Here is a 16,422-nt window from a genome sequence, read left to right as displayed (position 1 = left end):
ATAATGGAGCAATACAGGGTAAATGAACTTTATTTGGTTCATTTCCAGCTGATCCCTCTGATTCCATGTTTTACATGATCAGTGTCACCTTACTCTGCAGGTGAATGGAGGACATAATGCCCTTTTAATGTTCTACAGGCTGAAATACTCCAGGGCCCTTCTCCATATTGGCTGGAAACATGATTAAATAAGGCAGCGACTTTAGTGAACAAGAAGCCAAAATGCTTCATGCAGAGTGTACATGCCAAGAAAGAAGATTGAAAAGGAAAAGTGAAGCATAACACTCATCAAAAAGCTTATTTCAGCTTTATCTAGAGTGCAGTTAATAATGTGCGTGCCACTTCCATAAATACCAAATTGAAGAATATTTTATAAACTCAAAATGAATCATGGATTTCAAAGGATATTTACATATATGTTTATATGATATATATTTAGTCTGTGTGGAAGAAAAACATGAGAAAGAAGGTGGAGGGGAAAGAGAACAGCAATAGCAGTAGCACTTAAGACTTATATATCGCTTTACAGCCCTCTCTAAGCGGTTTACAGAGTCAGCATATTGCCCCCAACAATCTGGGTCCTCACTTTACCCACCTCGGAAGGATGGAAGGCTGAGTCAACCTTGAGCCGGTGAGACTCAAACTGCCAAACTGCAGTCAGCCAGCAGTCAGCAGCAGTAGCCTGCAATACTACATTCTAACTACTGCGCTCACGAATCTACCCTGGGTAGTCTTTAGCAGTTAGAAGTCAGGTCCAAACGGAACACAAATCTATTTTGACCTTACCCAATAGTTGCTTTATTGACAAATGAATGTTAAACAACTCCCAGGCAGCTCTTATTTCTAATAAACCATGACCCTCAGCCTATATAAATAACTCTTTCGGAAGGCCCTGAAGACATGGCTCTGCCAGTGGGGCCTGGGGAATCCAGAGTGGGATGGAGCCCATTAAATGGCTAGTATGAATGTGTGTTGTCACTGGCATTGGGGGGTGGGGGGGGTGTTATTATTTTATTATTTTTCTTTTTATTCTTTTTATTTCTTTCATATGGTGTTTTTATATCCTTGTAAGTCGCCATGTGCGGGTAGATGGCAATATACATTTTTAAAATAAATATAGCAATAATTTAAGCTTTCTGTAGGCTTTGTTACAAAACTCCAGCATTCATCTCTTCCTCATGTTTCCTTCCCATTCTGCTTTCAATGAAGTGTGGCCGTCTCCCATCTCTTCCACTTAACTGCCATCTTACTTCCATCTATAGAAACATATTTCTATTACCTGGGGGCCCAATTCAAAATCTCTGCTTGCCCAACATAGAAAAACTGGACTTTTGGCATAGTCCAAAAAGGATAAACCATCTTGAAGTCAATGTACACATTTCTGCAGAATATTGAGATTCGAGAAAAAGAAAAACAAAAACAAATCATGTGCTTTGGATTGCATGTGCATTAACAGTTTGGTACAACAGCAATCATGGTGTTTCTAAGTATTGTTTGATAATTTGAGACTGTCTGAGGCTTATTGCTCAAAATTGAAATGATCTTTTTCCAAAATTCATATGTGTGTAAACAGAGAGTACCCTAGAACTTACAATGCACCGAATTGTAAATTGATTTGTGATTACTTATTTTTGTTCCACTGCTATAGCAGCCTGGCATATAGCTTTTCAATAATGTCTTTCCTTTTAATGGGAAAGATGCAAATAAAGCTCTCATTCGTTGCCCCCACATGGAAACCCTTATAGAAAATTACTATGTATGCAACTTGCATAGCTCAGCAGACATAGCCTCAGGCAGTGGAAGAGGATGAGACTCTGGTAATTGTCATTTATCAATATTCATGCAAAATCCGGAATGGCCGTCTCAAAATACTTCTCCAATAACCTCTCATAGCGAAAACAAAAATAAGATGAAAACATTACTAGAGGGAAATTCTTCTCAATCTTCTCTTTCCTTTGTAAAAGCACTGAAGCCTAATAAAATTTGGCATCCCCCCCCACATTAATCTTACTTTCAGTTGTTAATGTTAGCATTGTAAAACAAAACAAAAAAAACCTACACAGAATCAGATATTAGCCCAATCTCATTCTTGTTTGGTGATTTCACAAATGATTCTCTTAGTTCCTGCTCTTCTTTCCAGGTTTCTCATGCTGGATGGATTTTACTTTTTTCATTTGGAAACTGCTTTAAAAACAAAGTATAAAATTGGGGCTCTGCATTTATGATTCTCCACAGACTTTAATACTTTTTCAATGTACTGTTAGTTCATTTTATCTACACATGGCTGCAAAAATCCAGATGACCACTAGATGGCAAGAAGGCCTGCTTATCCAAATTATTGGATCAAGTATTTTCCAAAATGGGCCTTAGCTTTTACTAAGTCTCTATGTTGATAGATATTTCAAAGTAAGTCACAACACATGCATCATTCAGAATAGCTCTGTGCTGGTAAATGTATTCTGCTTTGATTCTCTGTGGCTATTTCAAAGACTTAAGAGGCTGTCAAATGACTTACAATATTCAATAATCCTGCCTCATTCATGGACTTTTACAGGGATTCAGGCAATGTTATCTTTCATTTCTAATGCCCCCAGCTTTTTCTATTACCCTTCCATTTATTTTTTTTTCATAGAAAATCCCTAAAGGAGAAAAGCATAGCACATATTTCGAGTGAAACTACTAGAAGCCCTTTATTGAGAGATATCCTTATTCTGTGAAGTGCTTACATAAATTTATTATTTAATGCTAAATTTGATGCAATTGTTACTTAGCCTGCTTTATTTTTTGAATGAGATTCAGTGATGCCTAAGATATATTTGTTATTAAGATTTCCAATTTTTCCTGTTTGTTTCCCATGTTCAACGTACTGGTGTAGAATCATCCAAGATTACGACTGGTTATACCTACCCGTTTCATTGATATAGTTTCCCCTCCACTCTTGTGGTTTTGCCTTTGTCCCAATATTGTTGCCCCCCAGTCCTTGCCAGCATATTTAGTCCTGAGCTACTACCACATCCCTTTTGCACCCGTGTTAAGACTTTCCTTATGAGAATGACAAGGTGCCTCACTCTTTGTGAAATGCAGCCCTGTCTTTTGCCCACAGTTTTCCTTGTAAGTAGTTCGTTGACGGGGAGCCTAGAAAAGAAATTCATTTCTAGTGAAGTAGAACTGATTGGCTAGCATGTTTCTATTTTGACTGTTGGCCAAAAAAATAGGAAATGTTGGTTCTCTGATCTACAAAGCATGGAGATCTCTAAAATGATCTGGAACGGCCAGAATAGCAGAAAATGATCATAACGGTATGGAATGTGTGGAGTTTAAATTAGAATTGAGAGTGTTTCAGGATGGGAAGACAGATCACCTGGGTATGCCTTACTATACTTGTACCAGAATTCTGATTTATCTGACTTGATTTAATAATGAATTACAAATTTAACTTGAAAGCTAATTTATTTTCTTTCAAATCTTTTACTACCAAGCTGTGCTTGAATATATGCTAAAATCAAAGGTATTTGACACACAGAATTTCTAAAGGAATGATTTTAGAAACTCAAGCAGGATTACATTCTAGGTCACCAGTAAATAAACAGGCAAAGAGAAATAAAAATGAACTGAAAGGAATTACTTGTTTGTTTGTTTTTGTGCCTACTGTTGGAAATGATGGAAGAAGAGGAATCTACCATGTGATTAAACAAGCACATAACTATCAATCTGTTTTATATGTGGGCAACAAGCATCCATGTTCCATCATTAGCCATTGGAGAAACCTTCATTTTCGGTACGGTCATGACTGGATAACCTGGCTGATTAGACAATTTGTCATTTTTGCTATCCCCTGACAGGATAAGGTCAGGCTTCATCATTTAAAAACATGCATTACATTCATTTTTTTTTCACCCTGGAAAACTAACACTGTTCCTTTTCTTTAAAATATTTGATTTTAAAAAATCTTGTAAGCATCACCCTCTTGGGAACTACAAACAGTAAAGGAGACAGAATAAGGCTAGTAGTTAAACAGTAGTTTCCCTCACCAATCCAATGATCATAAAATGGAGCAGGCTTCCCAGGCCATTAATTCTGGGTTGATGAGAAACCACAGCAAATCATAGAAGTGGAATTCCAGCTTAGCTCTGGATACCACTCTGGAGTCATCCGAGTGCTTACTGTGTCAATGACTCTGGTAAAATGATGTCTCTCGGTCTCAGGTTCCCAATTCATTTCACATGACTACACCAAAGGAGTATGAACTAAGGAATGGATGCTTCATTGTCTATCACTCTAACTATTCAATTATTTTTGAAAAGTACAACAGTACGATGATGTGATTAGAAGTTTAATATTTTCCGAAAGTGAAGATAGTGAGATTTCAACTAAATAGTACCATGACAGAAACCTCCCCCCCCACTTGAATCTTTTCCATTATCATAACATCCATTGTATAGAACCTGCCTAGTCAGTGGCCCAGTGGCTAAATCACCCAAGCAACCAATCACCACCTATTAAGATAAAACAGTCTCAATCATATAAGGAACAGCTTGCAATTTGGCCATATGGATTGGTAATAAAAAATATTCAATCTCGAACCAACAATGACCAAAGATATTCACTGTATTAAAAGTAATGATTCAGATTGGACCCTCCAGCTGTTATTGATTTCTGTCAGTTGTCCCTTGTGCTCTGGTGAGTGTATCTATGCTACCTGCTTATTTTCTCTGAATATGATTTTTCGTCTACCCAATATCTAATCATCATTTTTTCCCCCTCTGGGCTTTGGTATACTTGCAATTTATTGCAACTCAAAACATGGCTGATGGTGGTTCACAAATCATACAAGCCTTAGACTGTAATTTGCCTCTAATGACTCTCTTATTAAAACCAACTCTCAGTTTACATTTGAAAAGGATTCACAGAATATTAATAATAATAACAATTATGCGGGGACCCATACCAAAAAACCTTGGATGGTACTTCAAACATCTGCATATTAACAAAATTTCCATTTGTCAGTTACAAAAGACCACACTGCTTGGATCCACATGCTTATTATGTTGATACATTACGACATCCTAGATTTTTGGGAAGAACTTGATGCAAATGAAGGCCAACACCAGTTAAAGATCTGGCAGCTATGATTTCATGTTGTTGTGTATATAATTATTGGCACATATACTATGTCAGTACATTACAACAGGGCTGTCAAACTCCTGGCCTACGGGCTGGATGCATCACACGTTGGCCAGGCCCACGCCCAGTTTAGCAAAGAGGGAAAAAGTCCCAATACATCACGTGACGACACCGAGATGCCGTGAGTTTGACACCCCTGCCTTACAGCATCCTAAGTTCTAGGGAAGAACCTGATGCATATGAAGGCCAACACAGTCTAAGGAACTGGCAGCTGCAACTTCACATTTTTGTGTATATATAATAATAATAAATAAGTAGAGACAAGGAAGATCAAGGAAGCATAAAGCAGCAAATAACAGGTATAGTCAAGAAAATCAGCAGATATGAAGTTTGAATTGCACACTACAAGAAGAATCTGTAATTTCAGTCAAATCAGAAACATTTCTACCAATCCACCAATGATGGTCTCATGAACTACCAATGAACCAGTCAACCACCTGACAAAGAAGAAACAGTACATTTTGGGTGCAGATATGGGACAACCCAAATAAATACAACAAGAATGCAGCTTGACTAAAAGAGGTAGATAAGAATTAAAAAAAGAAGTTGAAATGAGAGAACTTGTAATAACAGCAGAAATGGTGGCGAAATGGCAAGCAAATTCAATAATTAGCATGGTTTTTGATTGAAATATCTGACTGGTCTACACCATTGCCAAGCAGTTTAACAACATATTGCAAGGAGGTGAAATTGAAGAGTGGCTAACATCTGGCAAAATTTAGCTGATAATGAAAGGTCCAACAAAAAGGGAACTATATAGGCCAATTACTTGCTTGCCAACAACTTTCAAATTGCTAACTAGTTGATACAGTCCAACAGTCCACTTAAAAACAAGCCCTTTTTACATGAACAGAAAGGAAACCACCCAAAAAGCAGAGGAACAAAAGATCAGCTCCTAATTGACAAGATGATTATGGAAAACTGCAAGAGAAGGAAGATCAACTTGAATGGAGATTAGATTGATTACCAGAAGGCACTTCCCTCCCTGCTACATGATTGGATAATCGAGTGCCTAAAAGTAACAGGAGTCCATAGAAATATCAGAAGCCTTGTGCAGAGAAAAATGGCACAACGGAAGATACTGTTACTGGTTAATGGTGATAGCCTGGAAGAGGTTAATATCAAAAAAGGAATCTTTCAAGAAGACTCACTATCACCACTACTTTTTGCCATTGCACTGATTCCTTTGTCAACAATACTGAACAAGTCAGGCCATGGCTATCAAATGCCAAAAACATCTGCCAGGCTATCCTACCTTCTTTACACAATCTGAAACTGTATGGAAAACCACCCTCTGAAATAAAATAATTGCTCAACATTGTTTGTATTGCAATGGAGTTTGGACAGGACAAATGTGCTACTCTCACCATCAGCAGGGGAAAACTAGTGAACATTGGAGGAATTAGATGCCCTATGGAAATAACAACAAGGATCCGGATGAAGATGATCAGTAAAAATACCTGGGCATCTTTCAAGCTGACAACACCAAACACACTGAAGTCAAGAAGGTTAGAAGTGAACACATCATAAGAGGGAAGAAGACATTAAAATCCAAACATAGTTGAAGAAATATCATCAAGGCAATTAACACCTGGGCAATTCCAATCATTAAATACATAGCTGGAATAGTGGACTGGACTCAAGCAGAACTAAAAGCCCTGGATAGAAGACCAGAAAAATAATGACAATGAATCATGTCCTTCATCCATGCAGCGGTGTTGACAGACTCTATTTATCAAGAAACAAAGGTGGGTGTGGAATATTGCAAGTGCATCAGGCAGTTGAAGAGGACAAAAGGGCATTGGAAGAATATCTGAAGGACGGTGAAAAAGATGCACTGAAACTGGTACACCATGAAGACTCAGTGAATACCAAAGAGAAGAAGAGGTTATTTATTTTCTATCATTGTCCATATGTGTATTACCTAAGATAAAATTTACTGTCCTGAGCAAATTCAATTGTGCAAGCAACGTCAAGAAAGGAGTAAAGAGATGTTCAATATTTCACCCAATGTTAGAACTGAATCCAGTTGCAGATTAAGGGGTTTTTATGATCCTCGATAATAACCACCGCTTCTAACAACAAACAAGACAAAATTCAACTTAGTAGCTATCTGTTGGTAAGAGAAGGGTAAGTTTTTCTTATGCATATAACTGGGTTGAAATCCACCAAATAGGTTTCCAATAATCATTGCAAATGTATTAAAAGACAGTAGCTCTACAGAATACATTTTTGATCTCTCCATAGTTATTAGCCTAAGAAATCTAACTCCATTTGTATTCGAAACCTTCTTTTATCCATTATGCAAACAAAACTGTACAAATAACTACTGTGGAACAAATGAGCAGTTATGGGTCTGTAGTTACGTAGAAATCTTGCATTCCATCTATTGGGCCAATCCTCCCTCCATTTCAGTCTAATTGAAAATTTACTGAAACTTGTTTAAGCATAAGGGCAAACTACAGTATTTCAGTTCAAAAAATGGCATGGAAGTTAAAGATTGAATCACACCCAACAGCATCCAAGTGAGTATTAATAACACACTGATAAATTAAGCAACACTGTATTGGAAGAGAAATAAAGGCAAATATCCAAAAGGAATCTAGCCAAGAATGCTGAACATCAGAACTCACTAATTCCTTAACATCAATTTATTTCCTTTCTTTTGAGAGAAAGTTTTGTATGACACTTGTTCATTTACATGCTTGATATGGCTGTCTACTTCAAAACAATGATTCTGGGCAGTTAATACATAAAACATACTAACAACATAATACGAAGGTAAAAACTGTAATGTAAATATTGCAAAACCTTCCCCACACATATAACATACAGTAGGTAGTCCTAGATATACAATCTTTCATGTAAAACCATCCAAAATTACAAAGGTGCTGAAAAAAGCAACTGAAGATCAGTCCTTGCACTTATGACCATCCCAGCATCCCAACAGTCACATAATCAAAATCAAAAAGACTCAGCAACCAGCATGTATTTTTATGATGGCTGCAGCATCCCAAGGTCAAGTGATCACCATTTCTACCTTTCCCAGGGGTTTCCATCAAGCAAAGTCAGTAGGGAAGCCAGATTTACTTAATCACCATAGCACAAAAGGTTGTAAAATTAGGTGTGATTCACTTAATGACTGCATTGCTTAGCAACAGAAGTTTTGGTCTGAATTCACTTACCTGTAACTACACACTTAAAAACAAGTGGCTCCTAATGCACAATCTGAAAAATAAATATGCAGTGATACATCCTGAGGTTAATTAATAGCCTGACCCCATGCCTGAAGGAAAAACCAAGTCATCAAGGCGCTAGAAAAAGCTCACAGGGTGAGCGCCATCCAAATTTCAAGAATGCGGTTCTATGGGATGGGCACCCTGAGAGAGGAGATATTTTAAAACTTTGAGGGAGATGGGCAATCTGCAAATATAAAATATAAATAATAAAATAAAATATAGAGGGCCTCGTGGCATTTGAGCACCTTATGGCAGTGTGACTGAACACGATTAATGTTGCTAGTTTCTGGGAAAGAGCTGTTTAATTTGTAGATATTTTAATCTTGTATATTTTAAATTTTATGTCATATAGCATGCCTTATTTTAATTGTGATGCTTCTGACACGAATCAATATGAATAAACAATAAAATGTTTAGTAATAAATTGAAGAAAAGGGAAAGGGAGGAGCAAACTGAGTTATCTGACGTTACAGTTTATGATATCCTAGTGAAAGACATACCTTCAAGGCAGTGGTGGGTTATCCCCGGTTCTGTCTGGTTCTTTAGAACTGGTAGTAAAAATGGCGGGAAGCTCCACCCACCCCACCCACCCCTGAATGTCATAATTGACGATCTGCACACATGCTTCCATTGCAAACTGGTAGTAAAGATAAGTAGAACCCACCCCTGCTTTAAGGTTGGTTCCCTACTCAGATGAACTCTGTTGAAACAACTCCCTTGTTGAAAGTCATGCGCCCTAAACTATTGTACTCACCAGATTGAATGACTATGACAAAAGTCTAACGCGGAAATAATCTGTCGGAAGAACTTTCTGGCTTCTTTTGGTGTTAATCTTCCTTTCTTTACCAGATAATCGAAGAGCTCTCCACCTGACACATGTTCTAGCACCAAATATCTGAAACAAGGGAGAAAAATGTTTTTTTAAAAAAAAAAATATGATCATACATATGTTTGAAAACACACAGAGAAAAAGTAATCTTCAAAATAACTAATACTTTTGTTTAAACTGCAGCGCAAGAACTTTTGAAAAATGGTGCACTTGAACATTTTTATCTGGGCAATTAGCGACTAAGCTTTTAGAGATCTTACAGTTTCTCAAGTAGAGATTTATCAAACAAAATTAAATTACTTCTCTATTTTCAACGTCTTTTACTGATCGATTTCCAATGCTATGAGACAAAGTCAGTGTAAAAATATAGTAGATAATCATCTAAATGCAGTGTGTTTTCTAAAAGAATATAACTGGTACAGAGGTGGTATTCAGCAGATTCTGACCAGGTCTGGAGAATCAGTAGCGGAAATTTTGAGTAGTTTGGAGAACCGGTAAATACCACCTCTGGCTGGCACCGCCCGCATCTATTCTCTGCCTCCCGAATCCCAGCTGATCGAGAGGAAATGGGGATTTTGCAGTAACCTTCCTCTGGAGTGGGGTGGGAATGGAGATTTTACAGTATCCTTCCCCTGCCATGCCCACCAAGCCATGCCATGCCCACCAAGCCACACCCACATTACCAGTAGTAAAAAATGTTGAATCCCACCACTGAACTGGTATGAATAAATAAATTACTTCATGATTACTTGCTGCTTGATGTAAAGGACAAGAAGGCACCTCCTTGACTCCAAATATACAAAGCCAGCCTTGCAGTTGACTAACTAGCAGGCATTAAATTTTCCAGGCTCGCAGCAGGTAACATCCGAAGATACTCAGCCATCTGAGCAACCCTCCTGTTTGTCCTCTGCCCAACATTTGCTACCTGAAGCAGTCATGCCATTCTACCTAGCAAGAAACTCAACCTTTGTGAAGCCTAAGGAATTCCTAAGCAATCTTGAGTGGGAATTCCTGTCCAGAGGGGCATGTCATAAAATATGATTACAAGGTTTTAGATATAATCCCTTTTCTTTATATTCTCTGCTGTATAAAGAAGAACTGGATATTTATTTTATTTATGTTTATTTATTTATTTATTTATGTTTCTTCCCAACAACAGCAAAACAGTGGGCTGGCCTGAAGAACCCAAAGGTTATCTGGGAGATAGTGATAACTCAATAGACTGCGTATTATTGTTTATCACCTATCAAAGTCAGAAACAGAAACAATGAAATGAAAGAAGATATTTTGAAAACAGGCGCTTCTGCCTTCTCAAGTGATAGAAGAAGAAGAAATAAACCATGCATTGTAGTTTAGCAACACGAGGAGAGTGGCAGACCTGTTAGTTAAACAATGCTCAAGAATGAGGAGTGGTTGCACAAAGGAGGTTATGTAAATAAGGCAACATCCCAAGTACTCTGATCCTAAATTACTAATGCATCAGAGACGCTAACAGAAACAGTGTCTTTGCATGGAGACAATTATGTTTAAAATTGCCACTACCAGATGGCTTTGATTAAACAGTGTTACTTTAATGCCCAACTCTTGCTCAGTGCTCTTGTTGTAGGAACACAAATGTCAAACTCATTGGAATGGGAATACAACATACTTACCAAACACTCCAAGCTAGAACTATTAATTACAGGTTTATTACTTTGAACCTTTGCAGTCTTTGCTGAAGACATAGTTGTACACATATTTGATTAACCAAGTTGCGGAGCAGTTCCCAGTGTGGGAGGTTCCTCCTGGGTTGCTGAAATAATTACTAGCATAGCTAATTTTGATTTACTATCCCTTTAAAGACCATTCAAAAAGCATGCAAATCTCATAGATATTTCTTTCTGACCTGTTTCTTCTTCCTCTACAGAAATTATTATACCCCCTTATAAAAAGACACAAATCAAAACAAAACACCAAGACTGCATTGTGTGAGTTGAATCTTAAAATTACAGTCCCGAGAAAAGACGTAAAGTTCCTGTGCCGTTAACAATGCTCTACTGAATGAACAAAAACACAAGGTCAATGTCGTTCCCCCCCAAACAAATAACCCACTTTTTTTGATGGAAGATCAAAATGTCTGTCTGAACATTAATTGAAGCTCTCTTCTAGTATGAGACACAACTTTCAATCAATGTGTGACCAGGGGTCCTCGGCAGCTGTCTCCTGCAGAAGAGCTTCTAGCTGAGGGCTCTTTACGCATATAGATTTAACATGATAGAGTTCTTCTTTTTGGATTGGTTTGCTTTATATGCATGGATAATAGGGAGAGAAATGGGAAGTGTGGTTTATCAGCCTCTTTGAAACACTGCTATAGGTAGGGACTGTCTGAGTACATTAATATTGGGCCATGTTTCCCAAAAAAGGGAAAGGAAAGAAAAGAAACCAAAGAAGAAGTAGTATTAAAGCAAAGCATCAATGTTCTCATTCCACAATGTTTTTTTGTTTTTTTTAATTTGATTTATATGCCGGCCTTCTCCGGAGACTCGGGGCGGCTTACAGTGCGTTAAGCAATAGCCTTCATTCTTTTGTATATTTTATACAAAGTCAGCTTATTGCCCCCACAAACTGGGTCCTCATTTCACCTACCTTAGAAAGGATGGAAGGCTGAGTCAACCTTGAGCCTTGGCGAGATTCGAACCCTGCAGTAATTGCAGGCAGCTGGTCTTAATAAGCTTAATAACAGGGTGCCTTAAACCCCTGTACTACCAAGGCTCTTCTATGAACATTCTATCTGTCCTCATAGCATAACAGTAAAAACAAGAGTTAGAGCTACACAACAGAAATGAATTATCCGTAATTTGTTTTATGGTAAAGTGATCATCAGAAGCAAAAAAGAGGAAAAAAAGGTAATAACTTCCAAAATAAAGTCAAATAATAAATATAAAAAAAAATATAAAAAAAAATAAAGTCACACAAGACTCCCAAAGACCTGATAACCTGACTCCCAAGATGAGGCCAGAGCAGAGGTGGGTTGCTACCGGTTTGCACCGGATCGGGCAAACCGGTAGCGGCGGAAGGCTCTGCCCACCCGCCCGGATGCTTCTGTGCATGCGCAGAAGTGCCGCACAAGCACGTGCGCGCACAAGCGAAGCAGTAGCAACGGGATTTGGAACCGGCCCCTGGGCCAGAGGGCTGGAAGTGGAGATTATCCTTAGATATTTGATCCTTCTTCCCAGAGTGCAGTCTTCCCTCTACCCATCACTATCTTGATCTGCATCCCTTCCTTTCTATCCCCTTCAGAGTTCTCTATTTTGAAATAGTTTTCATTAAAAAAATTTAGATACATAATAAGAAATACATTCAAAGAGAAAAAGAAAATAGATGTGAAAAAGAAAAAAGAGACAAAGAGCTAGAAAAAAGAAAACACACACACATTTATTCATAAAGGTAAAGGTTCCCCTCGCACATATGTACTAGTCGTTCCCAACTCTAGGGGGCAGTGCTCATCTCCGTTTCAAAGCCAGCACTGTCCGAAGACATCTCCGTGGTCATGACTAAATGCCAAAGGCGCACAGAACGCTGTTACCTTCCCACCAAAGGTGGTCCCTATTTTTCTACTTGCATTTTTTACGTGCTTTCAAACTGTTAGGTTGGCAGAAGCTGGGACAAGTAACGGGAGCTCACCCTATTATGCAGCACTAGGGATTCGAACCGCTGAACTGCCAAACTTTCGATTGAAAAGCTCAGCATCTTCGCCACTGAGCTACCGCATTCCTTTTTATACCTGAATTTATATGGAAGGGGTGTCCAATTTTCTCAGCAATTATACAAGTCTAACCAAAGTTCTCTCTCTAAGATTACATCATGATTCTTCTTTTTAAATAGTTTTTATTCTGTGCCCTTCAGAGCTCATGGTCTTGGACATCTGCCTACATTTAATGGTACTGTTACTAAGCCTCCTCCTATAGTCCATCTCCATTAAGACTCCTAATCTGTTTCTAGTTCAGAAGAAACCATGACAGAGGAAAGAGATGTATAAGAAAATATAGGTTTTTCTACAAGTTTTATGAAAAAAAATACTACGCTTAGTTATTTTCTACAGAATCCTTAATCAAAAAGGGTCCAGACCATACTGACATATTACAGTTATTTGATTATGTTTTTCCAATACCATTTTATATTTATTAAATCATCTCTATTAGATATTAAGCTTATTATTGGTACAGCATTTAAATAATTCAACACTTATATAAATTCTTATGGCAGGCATGAATTTTTAAATCCCAATTTGGTACTGAGCCAAGGCCTCTTCATTTAAAAAAAAACTGGGGAGGGTGAGAGGCTGCTTGCTTCCAACAGAAAAATAAATGCATATTTGCCTGCATTTAACCAACTGCTGTTTTTCTGAAGCAACCATTTAAGTTATATTCATGCTTGGGAATTTTTTCTTTTTGTTTGTTTGCAGTTTTTCTTTTGTTGAAATCTTTAAATCTTCAAGCTACTGTGAATGAAAGACGTTTTGAACGCTACTTTGTCAATTATTTCTAACACGTAGTCAATGTATGATTAAAAGCTGGCCAGAGTGATGTCTGTTACTGGATGTTCCAAGCCATTGTTTATTAGTTGTTCCTTTCAGAGAAGCCCATTTGCTTTGTGCTACTTGCCAATTATCTGGAGCTTCTAGCAGTCCAAATGCATTTGTGAATGTTACTTTACGGAACAGTTTTTGTTGCTGTTGTTCTATTATTGAGAGGGCTTGAGCCACACTTTACATTTAGTAGAAGTGTTTCTTTAGCTTTTGAGGCAGATTCTTGGTTTTATTTCCTAATACGGTGATTCCCAGATCAATCCCACAGCTGATAAATGAATTGCTGTTGTGTCTTCAGGTGATTTTCTGTGTGTTCACACAGAATATTGTACCTGCAGTATACCTCTACTGAAATCTTTTAAAGCTGACTGACTTTTGATGGAAATAACCCCGGTATATTCCATTCAATTCCCTTCAGTTCTTTCATCCATTCTCCTCAATTCTGAGATCTGACATGGTAGTAAATAGAAACCAAACATGTCAGCTCATAAGAAATGAGGAAGGAAGGGAGGCTCCTATAAGTACACAGATGAACACTCAATCTTAATTACAGATGGACTTTTTTTTCCTTTGTGGTTTTGGTGCTTCACACTGATTGGAAAGTAACAAAATATATGAGAAATGGAGAACTGGTTTTAAGAGATGATTGAAGACAAGATTGCTCTATCACATAAAGCATGTTTCTGCACTCTAACACCAAACAATAATAATTGCTAAAAGGTTGCAGCTTTACATGGATTTGGGAGCAAATACTCTCCGATGAATGCAGTAGACATCACCAATGGCCTGGTAGAATAGCTCTGTAGACATGAAAAGTGCTTCACCAACTTGAAACAAAAGATATATTATCCCTTTAGCAAGACATCGGGAATACACTTTTTCTGCCTAAACAAAAAGACTTTGTTTAGGCTTTTTGTAGACTTTGTACAAGTAAGGTATGAAGAAACAATTCTTATTCTCACAGTTAGTAATGAGCAAATTTTGTGCGCTGAGATGATAATCCTCAAAACTGTTATTTTTAGGGAAGTACATGAAGAGCAGCAGAATAAAAAAATATTACTTAATAACGGAGATAAGACCAAAGATAATTTTTGGCAGAGACTGGGATCATTAATGCAAGTTAATTACACTAGAAATATTTTAATTGTCAAATTAGAGAAGGTGAAATTCCCTGAATGGAATATAAATGTACAGCTGCTTTATGGCCTTACAGGAACTCAATGTAAGTTGATTGGAGAATTCTGGGAGTTAAAGTCCACACATCTTAAAGTTGCTAAGGCTCAAAAACACTGGTTTTGACTTTGTGCTTCAGGTAGGGAAGAGAGCTGAACTAGAGACAGAATAGTCATTTATATCAGGGGTGTCAAACTTGCACCATCACGGCGTCGTCACGTGACGTATCGGCACTTTTCCCCTCTTCGCTAAACTGGGTGGGGCCTGGGCCAGCACATGATGCATTCGGGCCATGGGCCACGAGTTTGACACCCCTGATTTATATCAACAGTTCAGGACTGGGTTACTGGGATGGACTGCTGATGATGCAATATAGGCCGGGAGATACCCTGAATTGCTTCCATGAGAAGTGGAATTGCAAGCTATAATGTTCCAAAATTGAATGAGAGTGACCCCAATTTGTGTTTCCTCTCCCTCCCTCTCTTTGAGTCTACCAAGACCCAGAATAATGTTTCATTGGTTTTTCAGTTTACTCTGCCCTTTTAGCAGTCAACCAGGAGTGATATGCAGAAATCAAGCCCAAACTAAGTTTCTGATATCAAGATAACATCTTGACAAAGTAGCTGCTCTGAAAATCTTCTCTGAAAGAATCTGTCCATCTCTTTCAAAAGTGTACAGCCATTGCAGCAGAATGACAGGCTTGATGGTATATGCAGTTTTGAGCATTTACTGTATTCCCAAACAACATATTTAAAAGTATAACTAGATTTGGTTGTTGTGAAGACTTGACCTTGAAGTCAGAATTATGTAATGTTCCTCTTCTAGCACACCATATATTCATTTTTAGGAGGAAACTTATTGCTGCATTTCACATAAGGCTACGGTTGAGTCGGAAGCCAGAAAATACTCACAGGAAAAAGCAAAAGGAGAAATACAAAAATAGACAAATAGTTGAGAGGGAGAAATAAAAGTTGAAGAAAAAGAAGATATAATAACAAGACAGCAGAAAAATCCTGCCAAAGAGAAAAATGTTCTTGAGATACCACCACTATGGTGATTGAACAACTGAGGAAAATGGGCTGATCCCTCATTAAGTGGCATAAATGGGACAGTATCTTATATTTCCATCAATGTAACTCAAGTGAGACCACAGTGATACAAACTTTAAGTCTCATGTATCACCGCAAACCTTTCCATTGACTGAAATAATTAAAACATGTGGGAAGCATCTATGTATGAAATTAACCTAGGGACCAAGAGAAAAGTTCCCTTCATAGAAGAAGAGTATCCTGTGTAAAATCATAATTTTGTTCATGCAGAAATGTGTATGCTTGACTGATCATCTCTATAAGTTTACTTTAGAACAACCATGCACATTTCTTTATTCATTCTTGCAAGGGGATACTTAGTACAATTATTTAAAAGGATGAT

General features: G+C 37.8%; 1 protein-coding gene across 1 annotated transcript in view; it reads right to left on the bottom strand.

The window, feature by feature from the left end:
- The window catches only part of BRSK2 (BR serine/threonine kinase 2), a 453,493-nt gene that overhangs the window by 133,041 nt on the left and 304,030 nt on the right, over nt 1–16,422 (bottom strand). Inside the window, exon 4 of the mRNA XM_070957404.1 lies at nt 9,177–9,317. Within this exon, the coding sequence (XP_070813505.1) occupies nt 9,177–9,317 (141 nt within the window). The remainder of the gene's footprint in view (nt 1–9,176; nt 9,318–16,422) is intronic.

This window comes from Pituophis catenifer, unplaced genomic scaffold (assembly GCF_029215685.1).
Source record: "Pituophis catenifer annectens isolate HBS135680 unplaced genomic scaffold, rPitCat1.0.hap2 SCAF_1, whole genome shotgun sequence".
Classification (NCBI taxonomy): Eukaryota; Metazoa; Chordata; class Lepidosauria; order Squamata; family Colubridae; genus Pituophis; species Pituophis catenifer.
This window is presented reverse-complemented; position numbering and strand designations above follow the sequence as displayed.